Below are 18912 nucleotides of genomic sequence, written 5' to 3' on the forward strand. Positions count from 1 at the left end.
GGATATGCCAAGTGCTACTGTTTCTTGCCTCAAGGAAAAAAAGCCATGTTTCCTTATCATGTACAGAGCGGAAAATATTTATTTATTTTATTTATTTAAAATCTTTTCTATACCGTCGCTAAGTTATATACCATCGCAACGGTTTACATGTAGGCACATATTTAATGTAAGTAAAAGTGTACTATAGTACATTCTAACAGGTGCCGTCAAAGGTTCGGTTACAATATATCATTAGACAAAATAATTTTTAGAGAAGTGGGTCATGACCAAGTGTACTGAAAGTACTTTTACGGGTAAATTTATTATACATAGTGTTATCAATATGCTAGGTGTGATGTGGGGTTCATAGACTACTCTACTGTATTGTCATAAGTACTGTGTGTTGGTGTTTATCTGCTTATTCCTGAATAATTTCTATTCTCCCGTCTCCTTGTAAAATGCCTGTTTGAAAAGCCATGTTTTTAAACTTTTCTTAAATGCCTTGAGATCACTTTGTAATCTGATCTCTGGAGGCACTGTGTTCCAAATTGTGGGTCCTACTAATGATAAGGCCCTTTCCCTCACTTGGGTTAGTCTTGCTGTTTTAACTGAAGGGATGGTTAGGAGTGCTTTATTTGCTGATCGAAGATTTCTGTGTGGGACGTGTACCCATAATGCTGTGTTTAGCCAGTCTGATTTCTCATCATGAATTAGTTTATGGATGGTACATAGGGTTTTGTATTTAATTCTGTGTTCAATCGGTAACCAATGTAGTTCCGCTAGGGTTTCGGTTATGTGGTGCCTCCTCCTTTTTCCGGTTAGTATTCTAGCTGCTAGGTTCTGAAGTATTTGAAGTGGTCTTAACGTAGTATTTGGTAGTCCTAGCAGCAGGGCATTACAGTAATCCGTGCTGGAGAAAATTAGTGCCTGTAGAATTGTTCGGAAATCATTTTGAGTTAGTAGTGGTTTTAGTTTTCTGAGTACCATGAGTTTTGCGTATCCTTCCTTTACTTTTAGTGATATGTGCTGTTTTAGATTGATTTCAGGGTCCATTATTATTCCAAGGTTACGTACTTTTCCAGCTAGTTCAATTTTCTGGTTGTCTTTGAGGATTATTGAGGTTTGGCTGGTTTCAGTATTTTTCCGTCCTAGGTGTAGAAATTCTGTTTTATCAATATTAATAACAAGTTCCATTTGTGTCAGTAGTTGTTTTATAATGCTTAGGTACATGTTAGCTAGATTTAATGTTTTCTCTATTGTGTCATCTATAGGTAGAATTAGTTGGATATCGTCAGCATAAATGTAATGTATAATTCCTAGTCCTGCCAGTAAATGGCATAATGGTAGCATGTATATGTTAAAAAGGGTCGCAGACAGGGCTGATCCCTGCGGAACCCCTGTTTTGAGGTTGATTTTTTCTGATAATGTGTTATTGATCTGAACTTGGAAAAACCTGTTTTTTAGATATGAGCTGAACCAGTTTAATGTTTTGCCTTGTAGTCCGATTTCTTCTAGTCTATTTAGTAGTATTTTGTGGTTAACTGTGTCGAAGACTGCCGATAGGTCGAGCATTATTAGAATATAGTGTTTACCGCTATCAAAACCTCTTAGAATGTTATCAGGAAAATATCAGGAAAAATTCTGACAACCTCACCATAAAAGAAAGAATATTGTGGAAATATAATTTCATAATTTTCCCTATATCTTGCTCAACCACAAACGATGCGTTTAATGTACCATGCTCTATAACTTCCAACCAACAGGTTTCGAGGAAAGCTAGCAGATTCGACAGGGACAGTTCAAGACAAGCTGCCACCTCTCACTCCCCCCCCCCCCGCCGCCTCCCCCTTCAGCCATCGGTGGCGCCCTAGCCTGGCCTCCAGCGGTGTTGCCATCCCTCCTCCATGCTGCTGGCCTGGCCTCCGGCGGCAGCAGTGTCCCTCCTCCACGCCGCCAGCCTGGCCTCCGGTGGTGGCATCCCTCCTCCTTCAGGCGCCACCAGCCTGGCATCCAGCAGCGGTGGCCCGCAGCAGCAACCCTCCCCTTTTCTGCCACCGCCAGCCTGGGTCAGCAGCCACGGCAAGGGCAGACAGGGTGAGGCAGTCACCACAGTGGCGTTCTGAGAGGGGCATTTTTTGCCGCCTCAAAATTCTGCTGCCTGAAATGGCCATCTCATCCTGCCTCATTATAGAACTGCCCCAGATTCGACAATTTAATTCCAGCCTTAGATTGACCTGGGTTTGAGTCAGTAGGTCGAGTAGAAATTGGGAGGAAAAAAGCTCAATTTATACAAGGAACTCGGTCCTCTGGAATAGCCAGTATTTCTTGGAAATACCTTCTCAATGTAATAGATGGAAGTCCCCCTATAATCTTAGGGAAACTAAACAACCTTAAGTTAAAGTGTCTATTCCAATTCTCAAGAGCTTCAATGCAATGAGAAAGAGATATTTTGTCTTTAGTAATTATTGCATCAAATCATCAAAAGTCCTTAATATCAGACTCCATAGACTGAATTTTAAGTTAGTTCCCAGAAATCTGTTCCTCATGCCAATTGACTGCTGGTCAATTGGCATGACAGAGAATCAACCTTGGTTGAACACTCCTTAATTAAGATGCCAAGACTTGCTGTTGGCTCCCATAATGCTTCCAAGGTCACCACAGCCAGCTTAACTGGGGGAAGAGGTAATTCACCCAGGAGAGAGAGCTGGGATGATTGAGAAATCAGCATTGAAGAGATCCCCACCGCTACTCCACTCACTGATGGCAAGGCAACCAAAGAGCCCTCCATCTCTAGAGTTGCAGTGAATCTTCTCTGCTCTAATGGCGTAGTAACACAGGTTCCCTCTACCTCTATAGGAGCTTGGAGGTCATCCAGCGGTGCTAGGGATGGCTCGCATCTGCCCTTTTCTCTCCGTAGGCGGTGGGTGCACATTGAGGGGACTGAGGGAAGTCTTCTCCCCTGGTGAGCTTGCTGTTGCCTCAGTGCGGGTCACAACGGGGACTCCCCCACCCAAAATGATAGCTCTGGAGGCCATGAAGGAGGTAAATAATTGCTGACTGTCCAAGGTAGAGAGGATCGAGGGAAAAACTCTCACCTTTCCTTTTCTTTTAGCCGGCATGTCGAAAGCACAGGAACGACAGGGAGCAGCCTTACATGATCTCAGTCAATGCCGCCATCTTGCCCCCAGCCCATTTCTAACCATATTAATGAAGTCATTCTATTCGGTATGGCAGAGGATAACATTTAATAAAGCTTAGTATTTGCTTTCAACTGAACAAGGAACAATTGCAGCAACTACAGACAAAACTACTTTACCAATCCTAACCTATCTAGCATCCATCTTGACAAAAGGGCGCAGTTATGGGAATAGGATTTTTTGAGAGAGTGTCCTCTGATGCCACATCGCTCCACATCCAGCAACAGCACAGTTGCAGCTGTCATCTCCAAAGCCTGTGTCTCCACATTTCATTCCCTTCAATTATTTTTTGCACTTTGAAGAAAAAAAAAAAAAAGGATTGCTTTTGTATGGTGCTATAATCATTGTTGGTAATAGCTGGCACGCTCTTTTCTACAATGTAAAGTAGTAATTAATTAATTAACATGTTTTGAATATCTGTGCTCTTAAAATAGGGACTATTAGCAAAAATGTAAATAAATGTTTTGTGCATGTTCTCTTCGCATGAAATCTTTACCACTGGGGATTAAAAGGCAGGCAAGTGCAATATCCAATAAATATACCTGGAGTAATTGTTGCAGTGTGAGAGAAAAGAAAACAGCTGGAGGTGTCGGGATGTTCACAAATGCATGTATGCTAGACAGCTGTGCATGCAGGAGGACAATAATTGAAGAGCCCGTGGGACTACAGGCACGTTGAGAGTATCCCTTTGAAAACGTGGGCCAGTGGAGAAAGGGGCTCCGTCAGCACATTCGTTATATTGAAGCAGGTTCAAATGTACCCGTGGGGATTTGAAAACATAATCCCCAGGTACACTTTCCCTCTGCTAACCTAACCTCATCCTTTTTAGCCACAGGAAGGGGAATTTCCAAATTCCCTCCTTCCTCTCTTTCCATACAGTCACCAATTGGATTCTTGAGAAGTGGCTGGTATGGGATAGGGATGAGTAAAAATAGTGGAAGCCTCTCCCCCACCCTGGGTACTTACAAATGAAAGCCCATGGTAGTGTAGCCCCCCCCGTAAAAGTCCAGTTCTGATTGAGCTAGAAACCCAAACTTCTGGGTGCAAACAAAAACGTTTCAGATTATCATTGGGGTGATGTCGAGAAGGAGAGAGGCAGACATCTCCATCACTATATTTTCTGGATTTTCGCAAGTTAAAAGAAATGTTTTGTAACACTGGGTCATTACATTTTTTTTTTAATATTAGCTCTTCCTGATCACCTATCACTTTTCTTCCCAGTCCTGGGATATTATATTTTGGATATGAAAGCAAGTTCTGTTGCTTTAAATAAGGTTAATTCATGCATTGCATGGAATCTAAGAAATGAAGTCTGTTTGCTACTGCCTGATGACTTATACCAATGACGTTATTCTTAAATTCTGAATATACTACATCATCTCTCAATCCTGAGAATTTGTTGGCAAATTTGGCAAACTAATGACCAGGAAGTGTGATGGAAGATCAGTCCCATCCTGGGGAGGAAAAATTGTCCCAGGTTCTGTGCCAACATGCTAGTCCTGTTCCCCTTTTTCCACCACCTGACATCTGACCTGGAGAGCAGCAGAGACAGCGGCAGGTGAGGAGCTGCAGCAGCAGGGCAGGAGGTATAGTGCAGTTGGTCAGGAAAGATTCCTGTTCCCCCTCCAAGCCACTACTCAATCACCGAGGGGGACCTCCCTCTCCCTCCCCTCAGCTCTTCCGTCTTGGAGGGGGTTCACCCTGGGTCCCACGACATTCTAGGATCGGCCCTATGGAAGATAAATAGTACCAATTCACTGTAGGGGTGCTGGCCAAAACAATGTTTCATTTTGTTGGGGGGGAAGTTTCCGACTGAATGTAATTTTGTTTGGGGGCTTTTTTCCTTTTTATTCATTTCAGGAATGTGTGCGCTATTCACTGAAGCCAAAAAAAATGAAATTTTGTCAGGAAATTTTTTTTTCTCATTTTGTTTGAAAATAAAAAGAAACAAGGATATTTCATTGCATTTTCAAGTTCATGTACATACCTACCTCCCTGGGCCCACATGATAATTACTATATTATCCAGGGATTGGCATTTAAGAAGCAGAACAATTTAATTTCATGAACTGCCGTTAATTTTACTGGACCTGGTGTATGTACGTTTATTCACAGCTACTATTAAGGTACAGCAGGATCCAGGTTGCTGTAATAATCACAAATGGGGAACAGTGGAATTGCTCTTCACCTGCATACGTCTTTACTTTTTAATCAACCAGGTACTCTTACAACTGCAGCATCAATCAGATTGGCAATGTTTGTTAACTGGACCTGCACATAGAAATGTACTGATCACCTTCCAATGAAATCCATCTTCTCTCGTGTTAACTTTTGTTTTGGGACTCTGCATATGTGGTAAGCATACGAGAGACCTTTGGCATTCTCCTGAGTTGATTCTTTTTTCTTCATTAACATCAGGATAGTTTTGCTGATGCTGCTACCTAATATAAATAGCTCTTTCTTATTTACATAGGATAAGATACATAAATTCAAATCAACTTCTAGATGACTAAGAAAGATAAAACTCTGCACAATATGGGGTATATTTTAATACCTACGCGCGGGCATCCATGTGCGTGCGCTACCCGGCACGCACACATGGACGTTCGATTTTAACACATGCGCACACAGGTGCACGCATGTTATAAAATCGGGGGTCGGTGCGCCCAAGGGGGTGCACACTAGTGTATCTTGCGTGCGCTGACGCCCGCGGCCTTCCCCCATTCCCTCCCAGGCCGCTCCAATTTCGGAGCGACCTGGGAGGGAACTTCCTAACCTAACCTCCCTTCCCCTAACCCTATCCTAAACCCCCCCAAACCTTTGTTTTACTTTTTGTGCCTGCTCTGGGCAGGCGCAAGTTGCGCGCACCAGCAGCCTGCCGGCACACGATCCTCTGACACAGCGGCCTCTAGCCCCGCCCCTTTTTCGAAGCCATCACAGGGCCTTTATAAAATAGGCCCGACGCGCGTAGGGCTTTGAAAATCTGCCCCTAAGGGGGTAAATTTCAGAAGGAATTTATATGCTTAAAACTGGGCTTTAAGCGGGAAAATGGGCTTTGAAAATTGCTACAATAGAATGTTACATTTACATGTGTAACTCCTTTGAAAATTACTTCCAAATAGTTTGAGTATTGAAACTAACTGGAAAAGTCAGAATCACAGTAGTTGGAAAGAAACCTCAGGCATGTATAGAAACCTCAGAAGCTTGCTCTGCTCTTTCTGGAAATCAACTTTGCAGCGATAACGAGTTGTCATGTAGACAGAAATCCAGGCAACTCTTACCTGTCAGGTCTGCTCAACACTTACGAAGATCCTTGCATGAATTGTGGATTTAAGTCCAGCTGTTACCAGCAAATGGTTTGGTACCAGCCTGAGACGAATTAACCCAGAGGTCTGGAGCACTTCAGTGCCGGTGCCGTGGAAGAGGAGATGTTCGCCAGCTTGCTTCCTCCCGCTCTTGTGAAGGATGTCCTGGCTGCTTAAGCTTGCTTTTGGCTGGGCTGACACTGTACCCCTCCTGCTGATTTCATCAAAAGCTGTCCCAAAAAGGCAGCATAATCACAGAGGTGGGACATCTTTGGTTGGGGAGCTCCATAGGGATTGAGTCTAGCCATGCAGTTTAGAGAAATGGAAGGTTGTTCCTTTAAAGAGCTGAGGATAAGGCCTCTTTGTTAGCCCACCTCACCCTTGAGGCCTGCCCCGATGGCTGTTGTTTTACAAGGAAGACTTTAATGAATTTTTTTTTCCTTTTTATGTTGAAAGAAATCTGATTGGAAGTTTTTCTTGGATCAGAAAGAAGAAGGTGGATCATGTATATGCTGTGCTCTAGCTTCTCCAGTCAAACTGGATCTGAGCTGCTCCTGACAAGATATTTTAGGTTGTAGCTGTTAACAGTGTATTAATTTGTTAGATATGTTGCATTGATGATATTGGTATTCCCTAGTCAGAGTAAGGAATGAGATATAGCTGGGTGATAGGGTACTGTTTAGTTTGTAATTATTATAGAATTTTTTAAATTTTTTATGAATTGTGTTTACAATTTTTTTTAATTTACTTTTTTTTTTTTTTTTTAATCAAACGCATTACATATTCTACTTTGGACAATCAATCAAGACTGATAAAGCAGGGTAGAATGTAATAGAACATGGAATCTGAAATCAGATTTTTTTTTTTAAATATTTAGAAAACTAAGAATATTTTAAAAAATGAGGATGAATGTTGAGCTGGCTTTAAATTTTAACTTGTGTATATATAATTTATTTTTCTTCAAACACCTCGCTACCACCCCTTTCAACCACATTAAAGAACAGAGAAAATCAGTAAAAAAGATAAAGAAAATAGCAAAACAGGTAATATTTTATATATTGATATTTCTGATATTAGTACCTAGGAGTGTAAAGAACAATTTCAGTACTTTCTTTTAAAAAGGAATTAAACAATCTCAGACTTCCCTTCAAAGGAAGAAAGCAAATAGCAATTAGTTTCCTTAATAAAAAAAGGATAGGGGAAGCTAAGATGGCACCCACCCAATAACAGTTTGCTGAATGAGCTCTGAAGAGTCCAGTCTTTCTCTCATCAAAATGGGGAAAAGGAAGAGTGAACTATAAAATTTACCCCATCTGAAACTCTGACTCCAGTTCAAGATCCAAGGGATGCCTTCGTGAGAACCTCAGTGGTCTAATATCTCAGCAGCTGCGTCATTAGAGAACTGGGTGAATCTGGAGAAACGGCGTCACTTCCAAGTTCAGAGGAGTTTCCGAGTCCCAGCAATAGGACTCTGCTGCTTCCAGAAGGTATTCTTCAATGCAGTGTTTTCTCTGCCCCCCTCGTGTGGTTGTGGTGTTGGTGCAGCTGGAATGGGGAATGCTGAGCCACTGTTGGGAGCAAGGCTTGGAACACTGACAAAGGAGCCCTATGCACAGGAGAGCAGGAGTTTGATGGGGCCTGGCTCCAGCATTCTTGCCAGCTGTTCTTCCAAGAAGAGGAGAGGCTGCCATTAATGGCCTGTAGGATGGGGCTCAAAAAAAGAGTCCCAATCATGAATCCCATTCAAGTAGACCCAGGAATGATACTGGGAAGTCCTCAGTAATGTCTCTCCCTGGAAGAAATATGAAGGATGATCGTCCATTGTCAAGTGTTGCAGGGACTTCCCTGGTACGCAGCAGCTCACAAAGCAAATTCACCATGTACAGCACAAGACGCCGTGGCCATTCACCACAGGTTGATCTTACAGATGTAGGCCATGGCTAGGACTTGGCAATCTATGGAATACCTGGAGGGTGCACACAGGTTGAGGCTATGAGCCTCGGCATAGATCTAAAGTCAGTTGTGGATCAGAAGTCAGGTGTGAAGTAGGAATCAGGGGCCAGTCGAACAGCGTTTCAACAGGCAAGGCCTCAAAAGACTGTTTGGACCAGCGAGGGAGTGTTAAGCAGGGTTTACTTAGATACAGCTACCAATAAGTGGGCACACCCAAGCATGATCCAATTGGGAGCTTCCAGGGGCATGGGCCAACCCCACCAGTTAGACAAGGTAATTACAACCAAGGTATTTCAAAATCAGCCAGTCCTGTGGTTAATCCTAATAATCTATGCCCTGAGCACCAAGGGTCACTGATTTGAGACCTGGCTAGTTACACCTGTATGTGTGGCACAGCTATGCAAGTTTACTGTGGATGTTGCTGCCAACTTTCAATCTCAGGGCTTGTTCATTAGAAACATCACTGTAAGTGAACTGCATTTACAAATAATCAATGTTGCTTTAATTAAGGATAACATTTCTCTTTGCAGCAAAATTGGGACCCATGGGAACTCATCTAGGTATAAGAAACTGTGTTTTATTAATTTTCCTAAAATTAGATTTATTTTACCGCATGAGAACTTTAAACAAGTAAAGAACTGCAGAGCAATTCATAAAAGCGATTTTTACCCTATTAATTTTTCTCCATTTTTCACTATAGCCATAAGTTTAAGGTGAAAAGGTTTTGATTTTTTTCAGTTTTGGACTAGATCCACAAGTTTCATGGGAAATCATGATTTGGATTTTAGTTTTTAATGAAGATATACCTATCCTGAAAATGTGGTTATTGTAAGTTGAATAGTTTGGGAGATAACTCGGACTCCCCACCAACTCAATCAAACCCTTACAGATGGTCCAGAACGCCGCCGCCAGAATCCTTACAAACTCCAACAAAAGAGAACATATCACACCCATTCTCCGAACCCTACACTGGCTACCTATCAAATACAGGATCCTTTTCAAAGTCCTAACTATCATTCATAAAACAATTCACAGTATCTCTCCCATCAAGTTAAAGACACAGCTTCGACCGCACACCTCCTCCAGACCCATCAGAAGCGCATACAAAGGCACACTGTATGCCCCGCCTGCAAAAACATCACTAAGGAAGCGAGCTCTATCTGCTGCAGGACCCCACCAATGGAATGCGCTCCCCCCAGACCTACGACTTGAACCTAGCCATCCGGTTTTCAAAAAAAAGCTAAAAACCTGGCTCTTCAGCCACGCTTTCCCAGACACATAATGAACTCACTCAATACAGTTATTCTCTCCAATGCCACCCATTATTTTACTTCATACTTACTCCCCTGTCATATGCTTCCCTCCCTACCACATCGTTCAATAGTCTACTTTAAACCCTTGCCTTTTTTTCTGTATAATTGTTACAATTGTATTTAATTGTCTTAATTGTTCTATCTAAAGCCTTTGGGTTTGTTTGCAAAACCCAGAGAGAGTTACTACTTAATTGTTCTATGGAGTCGTTCTGGTTAACTGTTTCATGTAAAGCCCTGGGCATTTATTTAAGGCCTTTGACATTTTTCTGTTCCATGTAAACCGGATTGATTTGTATCTCCTACAAGAACTTCGGTATATAAAAATTCAAAATAAATAAATAAATAAATAAAATAAAATAACGTGTATACAGCCAGACAAAGCAGACATACACTGTTCTTCTTTATTACAAAAAGAGCACTAAAACATCTACTGGAAGTCCTAAATATTCCACAGGAATCAATGCCCCCTGTTCTTAGAGTTTATTATAGCTCTGTGTGGGAGGAGGTACTGATGTGCTGATTTCTTCTGATGGTTTGGATGTCTCAATGCTGTTAGAAAGATCTCAGTAGGAGATCGATTTCCAGAGTGACTCTTTTGGCTTCTTTTATTCTCAAGCTGGATAGAGAGTTGCCATTGTTTAAAAATACAAATTGTCTTTTTGTATGATCAAAAACTTAGAGTGTTCCCTGATATTTAGAAAGCTACTCAAGAGTATTAGGAGGATATAGTTGAATGTTAATTAACAGCTTTCCAGTCAGGTCCTTTTCTTTTCTCTAAGGAAACATATGCACAGTTTCCTCCAGTATTTTTTTCTTACAATTCCTCTCATGGGCACACCATAGTATGGCTCCTTGCTGTGGCAGCGAAAGCAAGCCACAACTCCCTTATGAACACTCTCTAATATGTAAATATTCTTTTTGGGGGGGGGAGCCTGCCATTACATATTGCTGCAGGAGAATACTTGGTTCAGCCTTTTCTCAGGACTTTGACAGGACTCTCAATCACAGTCAGCTCCGGAAGCAGGAACCTGGGCCTGATGGTGATCCCAGGTGCCTCATTTGGGAACAAAAAACAGTAAGCACTAAGCCAGAATTCTGGTCAAAGACTTATCGTCTTAGCTTCCACCCCCAGAGCACTCTGGGATTTGGCCATACTTTTAAATTACCTCAGAACACTTTGGGGAAAAAATATTGGGTTTACATAGGGGTTTCTTCAACCAAATGGACACAAATAAATTTAAGAATGCAATTTTCTGCTTAGAATTCATGCTTTCATTATAACCTGAACAATGTGAAACTGTAATAGAAAAGTATCAGATGTAATACAAAAACACGAAACAGGACAGCAGATATGAACGATAAAGTCCAGCCAACTCCTCAATTTGCTTTCTGGTGCAATGCCTTAGACTAGTGATGGCGAACTCCAGTCCTTGAGTGCCACAAACAGGCCAGGTTTTCAGGATATCCACAATCAATATGCATGGGATAGATTTGTATACAATGGAAGCAGTGCATGCAAATCTTTCTCATGCATATTCATTGTAGATATGCCGAAAACCTGGCCTGTTTGTGGCACTCGAGGACTGGAGTTTGCCATCACTTCCTTAGACTCTGGTTGATCTCTGGCTTTCCTTTTACTTCTCCACAATAGTAGATGATTGTTTTAGACTCTGCACTCCTGTAAAACTTATCTGACCAAATCAAATATCAGGATAAGAAAAAAAAAAACATAAGTGTTAAGCAATCACAACCTAGCAATAACTTAAGCGCTTACGTGATAACAAAGGTGATAAATTTATTTCTAGTTAGCAACATTCATAGTAACCCTTCTTTGTAAGAAAATTATTCCTTACCTGTTAATTTTCGTTCCTGTAGTACCATGGATCAATCCAGACGGTGGGTTATGTTCCCTGTCCAGCAGATGGAGTTAGAACCAAAAATTCCCAGGGGAGGACCTATATAGCCACGCCTCCCTTGCCTCAATCCTCAGTAACTGGACTAGCAAAGCCAAGACGAGAAGAGACAGAACCAGAGGGGTCAATTAATCTCAAAAATATAGAGAAAAAAAAACAGCTGTAAGTGACAGCAAGTAACTTGTACTCAAAAAACTGTAACTGAGAACTTGCAAACAGCACTGTGTTCAAAGACACAGCTCGCAATAACTAGAGATACAGAGTGAAAATATTGTGAAGACAGGAAAGCAGGGATGGCCCACAAAGAACCCCCAAAACCAGGGAGGGGTCTGGAATGATCCATGGTACTACAGGAACGAAAATTAGCAGGTAAGGAATAATTTTCTTTTCCCTGTATGTACCAGGATCATTCCAGACGGTGGGATGTACCAAAGCTTCCCCATCATGGGTGGGTCGCGGACAGCCCTGCCCGTATGACCCTGTCTCCAAGCTAACCGTGAGACGGCGCGCAAATGTCTAGACGATAATGTCTTGCGAAAGTGTGGAGAGACTTCCATGTGGCCGCCCTACAAATTTCTTGAGAAGAAACTGCAGAACTTTCCGCCCACGACGTCGCTTGAGCATGTAGAGATTGCGCCTTAACAGCTAAAGGTGGAGACTTACTCACTCCGATGTATGCGGCTATAATCGCTCCTTTCAGCCAGCGAGCAATTGATTGTTTGGATGCCATGCAACCCTTCCTGGGTCCCGACCAAAAGACAAATGATCGGAGAGTCGAAATTCATTAGTGACCTCCAAATAATGTATCAAAGAACGTCGGACATCCAACCGACGCAGGTCAGAAGAATCAGAGGATAAAAATGACGGAAGATCTATCGATTGGTTGAGATGGAAAGTCGAGACCACCTTCGGCGGAAAAGATGGAACTGTCCGCAGGGATACTCCCCCTGGCGTGAAACGAAGGTATGGCTCTCAACATGATAGAGCTTGTAGTTCAGAGATCCGACGTGCTGAGCTGATCGCCACCAGGAAAATGGTCTTAAGGGTGACATCCTTGAGTGTGGCCGAACTCAGAGGCTCAAAAGGCGGTGCACATAGAGCCGGGAGTACCGAATTGAGATTCCATGAAGGACAAGGCGGTCTAATGGGAGGTTTCAAGTGTTTTACCCCCTTTAGAAAACGTAGAATATCCGGATGTGAGGCCAGGAGCTCCCTGTCATTACTCCGTAGGAAAGCTCCCAAAGCCGCTACCTGAACACGAAGAGAATTATAGGTCAGGCCCAAATCCAGACCCGCCTGTAGGAAGGAAAGCACATGCGCTACTGAGGCCTGCGTTGGCAGAATCGTCTTTGACTCACACCATTCCTCAAATACCTTCCATACTCTGACATAGGTAACGGACGTGGAAGTCTTCCTAGCTTTCAGGAGCATCGAGATGACAGACTCTGGATATCCGCGCCTTCTTAATTGGCGCCTCTCAAAAGCCAGGCCGCAAGACAAAAGCGATCTGCCTTCTGAAAAATATTGGCCCTTGGCGAAGGAGACGTGATAGGTGACTGAGTCGAAGCGGGCCTTCCACTGCCAGATTGAGAAGATCTGCAAACCATGGACGTCGAGGCCACTCTGGTGCAACTAGGATCACCGGACCTTGATACGTCTCTATCCGTCAGATGACCTTGCCCACTAGAGGCCACGGAGGAAAGACATACAGAAGACCCTGTCGAGGCCAGGGAGGAACTAGTGCATCGACTCCTTCCGCGCCGTGCTCTCGCCTGCGGCTGAAGAAACGGGCGGCCTTTGCATTTGTCTCGGTTGCCATTAGATCCACATGGGGTATCCCCCAACGCTGTATTATCCTCCGCATTGCGTCTTCTGAGAGTTCTCACTCTCCTGGATTCAGGTGTTGCCAGCTGAGAAAATCTGCCTGCACGTTGTCCACGCCCGCTATGTGCGAATCTGCTAGACGCTGCAAGTGTAGCTCCGCCCACACCATCAAGTCATCGGTTTCCAAGGAGACTAGATGGCTTCTGGTATCCCCTTGGCGATTAATATACGCCACGGTGGTCGCATTGTCCGAGAGAATCCGAACCGCTCGACTGAGTACCAGTGGGTAGAACCCCTGCAGCGCTAGAAGGACTGCCCTGATCTCCAGCTGATTGATGGGTCAAGTGGACTGCTCTTCCGTTCTTCGGCCTTGGAGAGACCTGTCTTGACAAACCGCCCCCAGCTGGTGAGGCTGGCATCCGTGGTGACGACCACCCAATTCGGGTTCTGCAGAGACACTCCCTGAGCTAATCGTTGAGGGTCCAGCCACCACTGTAGACTGCTCAAGACAACACTCGGAATGGGCAGCACTGCCTGAAAATCTCTCGACACCGGGTTCCATCGCGAAAGTAGGGACCTCTGGAGAGATCGGAGATGAGCGAAGGCCCACGGTACCAAATCGATGGTTGAAGCCATGGTTCCCAGTACTTGAAGATAGTCCCATGCCGTGGGAGTGACGAGAGCCATACAACCGGTTACTTGAGCGCGTAGAGCCCGAGCTCTGTCCGGGTGCAGAAACACCTTGGCCTGGTTGGTGTCGAAGTGTGCTCCCAGAAAATCCAGCGATTGGGACGGTATCAGTTTGCTCTTTGAGAAATTGACGATCCATCCCAGAGATTGAAGAAGCTGTACCACTCTGTCGACAGCACGGTAGCCCTGCGCCCTCGACTTCGCTCGAATGAGCCAGTCGTCTAGATAGGGATGTACTAGGATACCCTCCCTGCGGAGCGCCGCCGCTACCACCACCATGATCTTGGTGAAGACTCGCGGAGCCGTCGCGAGGCCAAAGGGGAGAGCACGAAATTGAAAATGTTGTCCCAAAATCTTGAAGCGTAAGAAGCGCTGATGATGGTGATGGATCGGGATGTGAAGGTATGCTTCTGTAAGGTCCAACGAGGCCAAGAATTCTCCCGGATGCACAGCTGCTAACACTGACCGGAGCGTTTCCATACAAAAACGAGGAACTCTGAGACACTTGTTGACTGACTTGAGATCCAGGATAGGTCGAAACGTGCCCTCCTTTTTGGGAACCACAAAGTAGACCGAATAATGTACTATTCCCAGTTCGGAGGCCGCTACCGGGACTATCGCCCTCAGCTGTAGCAGACGATCGAGAGTCTGTCGAACTGCTAATTGTTTGAGGCGGGAACCGCAAGGAGAAAACAGAAAACGGTCTCGGGGTTCGTGTACAAAATCTAATACGTAGCCTTGACTTAAGATGTCCAGCACCCATTGATCCGACGTAATTTGGACCCACTCTTTGTAGAAGAGAGTAAGGCGACCCCCCAGGGGTGGGATCCCCTCGTGGGACCCTCTGGCATCATTGTGAAGCTTTTGAGGAGACACCTGCCCCTTGAGTATCCTTACCGTGGCGGCGTCCACGAAAGGACCGGTTCCAGGTGTGTGATCGTGTAGAAGGCGCTCGAGGTGTTTGCTGTCTGGCAGGACGCGACCTCCGTTGATTCCGGTACCTGTTCCTGGAGGAATAAAAAGATCTAGAAGAACGTGGACGATCTTCTGGTAGCTTGTGCACTGCATTCTTATTAAGAGATTTGATGATCCGATCCAAATCTTTCCCAAACAGGCATCTGCCCTTGAAAGGAAGAGAACTCAGGCGCGTCTTGGACGAAGCATCTGCCGCCCAGTTGCGAAGCCACAAAAGACGGCAAGCGGACACCGCCGCCACCATGGATCGAGCGAGAACCCTTAACAGATCATAAAAAGCATCAGCTCCATAGGCAACCACCGCTTCAAGTCTATCAGCCTGAATAGTCTCTGCCTGTGGCAAAGATTGGGATGTGAGAAGCTGCTGTACCCAACGCAGAGCTGCTCGCTGTGCTAGGGAACTGCAGATAGCAGCCCTCATCCCCAAAGCTGAGACCTCGAAGATACGCTTGAGGTACACCTCGAGCTTGCGATCCTGGACATCCTTCAACGCCGTCCCACCCGTGACCGGGATGGTGGTATGCTTCGTGACCGCGGATATCGCCAGTATCCCACTCCCTTGAAATCAATTGCAAGATATTGTGATGCGTGGGAAAAGCTTTCGCTAAGGGTCGCAAGCCCGCTAGCAGAGGGTCCCCTTTCTTAATCTTCGGATCCTGAGCCACAGGATCCGGAGGAGGGTCGATGTCCATTTCCTACAGGATGTGGGGAATGAGATCATCCAACTCCGGTGCTTGAAAAATGCGGAGAACCCTCGGGTCGACACCCTCTACCTGGGCCGCCAGGGAGGGATCATCCGCATCTGGGTCCTGCCATGAATCCCCCGACGGTTGCTGCAGCGGTGTAGGGACCACGGGAGGGGGCCGAGCGGACCCCGTACCCCCTGTGGGCAAAGAAGCCTTCCCTAAGGGAGGGTCCACCGTCGAAAGCTGGGTCAAGCAAGTCAGTTTGGGAGGAGGGGGACCCCAATTTCCAAGATTCGGATCCCTGCTCTGTAAAGATGCCTTGTGCATTAAAACGACGAATTCTGGCAAAAAAGCAGGAAGTGCTGATGAAGGGCCCCCCCGAGGTGTCGTCCCCTTGCCTGCCCTGGTCCGTTGCGCTCAGAAACTCCATACTGTGAGAGGAAACCTGGAGCGGAGCGTCAACGTCCTCCTCAGAGAGAGCTGCCTCCGAGTCAGCTAAAAAAAAATGGCCGCCATTCCCGCGCTGATGAGGAAACGGGGCATGCCGCTTCCTGCCGGCGCGGTCCGACTCTCCTCCAAGCTGCCCACCAGGTAAGCTATACTCCCCCCTCAGGAAAAGCCGAAGAAAATCCCTGCGAGGGCTGCTGAACCCCTTGCCGAGCTCCAGAGCCGTTAGGCGATCTCTGCATCGCGGCAGGAGGGAGGGGGAGGGGTGGCTGCGGCGCACGGCAACAACTGAAGCGGCGAAGCAATAGAACTATCCGGCCTCCGGACCCCTCACCATCCCCAAGAGACCGTCGGGGAAAGCGCCGTCCCGACGGTAAGCAGCTCCGGGGAATGTGTCGTCGCAGAGCTGCAGGGCGGGACTCCAATCACTCCCCGAAGGGGAGGAAGGGAAAAGTACAAACTCCGGGGCTAGGGGGGAGCGGTCGACACTACCAACTTCACCCCTCACAAATTCCTGTTCCTCCCAACGACTGTAAATAAAATAAAAACAACACTTACCACACTGTAGCCGGGTAAGGAAGAGGAAAAACAAAGAGAAAAATAAAGTGACAGGCAAAAAACATAGCCTGTCAGCAAGTTTCTGACTGGAAAACAGTGTCTCTCTTTGAACGGAGTGGTCCTGTCAGAACACTACAGAACCTATCCCTTAGAAGAAAACCTTTATCTAATATTATTTAATTGATCCCTCAAAGAGAAAATAAAACTAGAAAAGTGCTGGGGACCACCGTGTCCCCTGCTCAATCTGCTGGAGTTAGAACTATACTGAGGATTGAGGCAAGGGAGGCGTGGCTATATAGGTCCTCCCCTGGGAATTTTTGGTTCTAACTCCATCTACTGGACAGGGAACATAACCCACCGTCTGGAATGATCCTGGTACGTACAGGGAAATACACCTTTCCTTAATTTAAAGCATCTGCCACAACCCTATAAAGCCTTCTAGTATCTGAAATGGAAATTAAAATGTAATGTATGGAAATATTCTCTCACGCTTTACATATATCCATTTGTCCATATTAACATAAAGCAACAAATGCATCCAAAAGGTTTTCAGTCAGAATTGTATCAACAATATACACGTAGCAAGACATAAAAATTTAATAAGTAAAAGCCTTGAAATGTCAAGTGCAATGATCTCCAGGGCTCCTTACCTCCTTTGCTTTTTGTTTCAGTCTGGCTTGCTCTGGGTCTTCTTGCCTTGAGCGACTCTACATGATATATAAAAGAATAATTTTTTTTTTTAAAAACAGGTTAACAGATGGTTTAAGGATCTCTAATCTGTTGCAGTAGTGAACGTAGAAAAACAGAACAGAAAGTAAGAGGATACAAAATGCCAAGGATGTGATACTTAAAATCATGTGTGCAATTTTAGATTTGTAAGCATTCACCCAATACACAATGAATATTCAATTGTAAATGCCCCCTCTCCCCCCCCCCCCCAAAAAAAAATACTGTAGAATTCAAAAAACAAAATCAGCCTTGCCAATGCCTTTCTTTATTAAATGTTTACAACTTTCAGTGGCAATATATTTTTTAACCCTTTCAGTCCCGGGTGATATACAATTCCCCTGCCTTTCATGGGAACCGAGTTATCTCATTCATGGACCCACTTGTCAATACTCCTCCCTTGGAGCTTCCAATTTGTTCCCTTGGGGAAAGGAAACCTGCCACATCTCTCCACTCCTTCTCAGCTGTGTACGAAACTCATGCAATTCTATCAACATCCTTTGTATTAATGCTCAACAAAGTTGTTTTAAGCCGTTTACACTGGCTCCTATATTCCTAAAGAATGAACTTCTAGGTATAATATATTGTATCACTTTGCTAAATAAAACTCTATTGCTCTGCAAGATGTCTCTAGATATTAATGCCCAACAGAAAGCTCTTGAACAATCTCCAACAATCTCCAACTTAGCAAATCAACAATAGGTATTATAGAGCACTGCACAGTAACACTTAGCATATAGATTTAATTTTATATTTAATTTCAAATGGAAATAGTTGACTTGTGATTATAGTCTTCTATGGCAGCATTGTTTTATGATTATGTGTGGATAAGCAAGTTTGCTTACCGTAAACGGTGTTTTCCATGGATAGCAGAATGAATTAGACATGACAACTAAGGACATCCCTCCAGTCCTCTAGGTGGCAGAGCTCCAAAGAGCACACAGAATTGAGCTCTGTGTGCCTGCCTGTGCATATCACCACATGGTTCCTAGCTTGCCTCAGTCTGTTATCCAAGTTTGCATTTTCACTGTCCAAAGACTGTCCTGGGGAGGCGGGCAGGTTAGCATGGCTAATTCACCCAGCTATCCACGGAAAACACCATTTACAGTAAGCAAACTTGCTTTTTTCCCCGCAGATAAGCAAGTTGAATTAGCCATGACAACTGGGGAGTCCCAAGCTAGGTGGCTGAGCACTCCTTGGCAATGGAGGTGGCCTGTGGTTCGATCCGGGTCTGACGGGGTGTGCTCAGTCTAGCCTCCCCTTGCAAGCAGTCTCTTTTGTTGTACCCACCTGTAGGCTAGCTCGTCCCACTGCCGCATCTGCGGCTACTTGCTGGTTCAGGCAGTA

The 18912-nt window shown here is 44.9% G+C and overlaps 1 protein-coding gene across 3 annotated transcripts in view; it reads right to left on the minus strand.

The window, feature by feature from the left end:
* Positions 1–18912, minus strand: part of LOC115095109 (transcription initiation factor TFIID subunit 4-like) — a 654045-nt gene that overhangs the window by 273862 nt on the left and 361271 nt on the right. For all 3 annotated transcript variants that reach the window (XM_029608361.1, XM_029608360.1, XM_029608362.1), the window contains exon 13: positions 17490–17546. In XM_029608361.1, the coding sequence (XP_029464221.1) occupies positions 17490–17546 (57 nt within the window). The remainder of the gene's footprint in view (positions 1–17489; positions 17547–18912) is intronic.

The sequence above is a fragment of the Rhinatrema bivittatum genome, chromosome 7, assembly GCF_901001135.1.
Source record: "Rhinatrema bivittatum chromosome 7, aRhiBiv1.1, whole genome shotgun sequence".
In the NCBI taxonomy this organism is placed as follows: Eukaryota; Metazoa; Chordata; class Amphibia; order Gymnophiona; family Rhinatrematidae; genus Rhinatrema; species Rhinatrema bivittatum.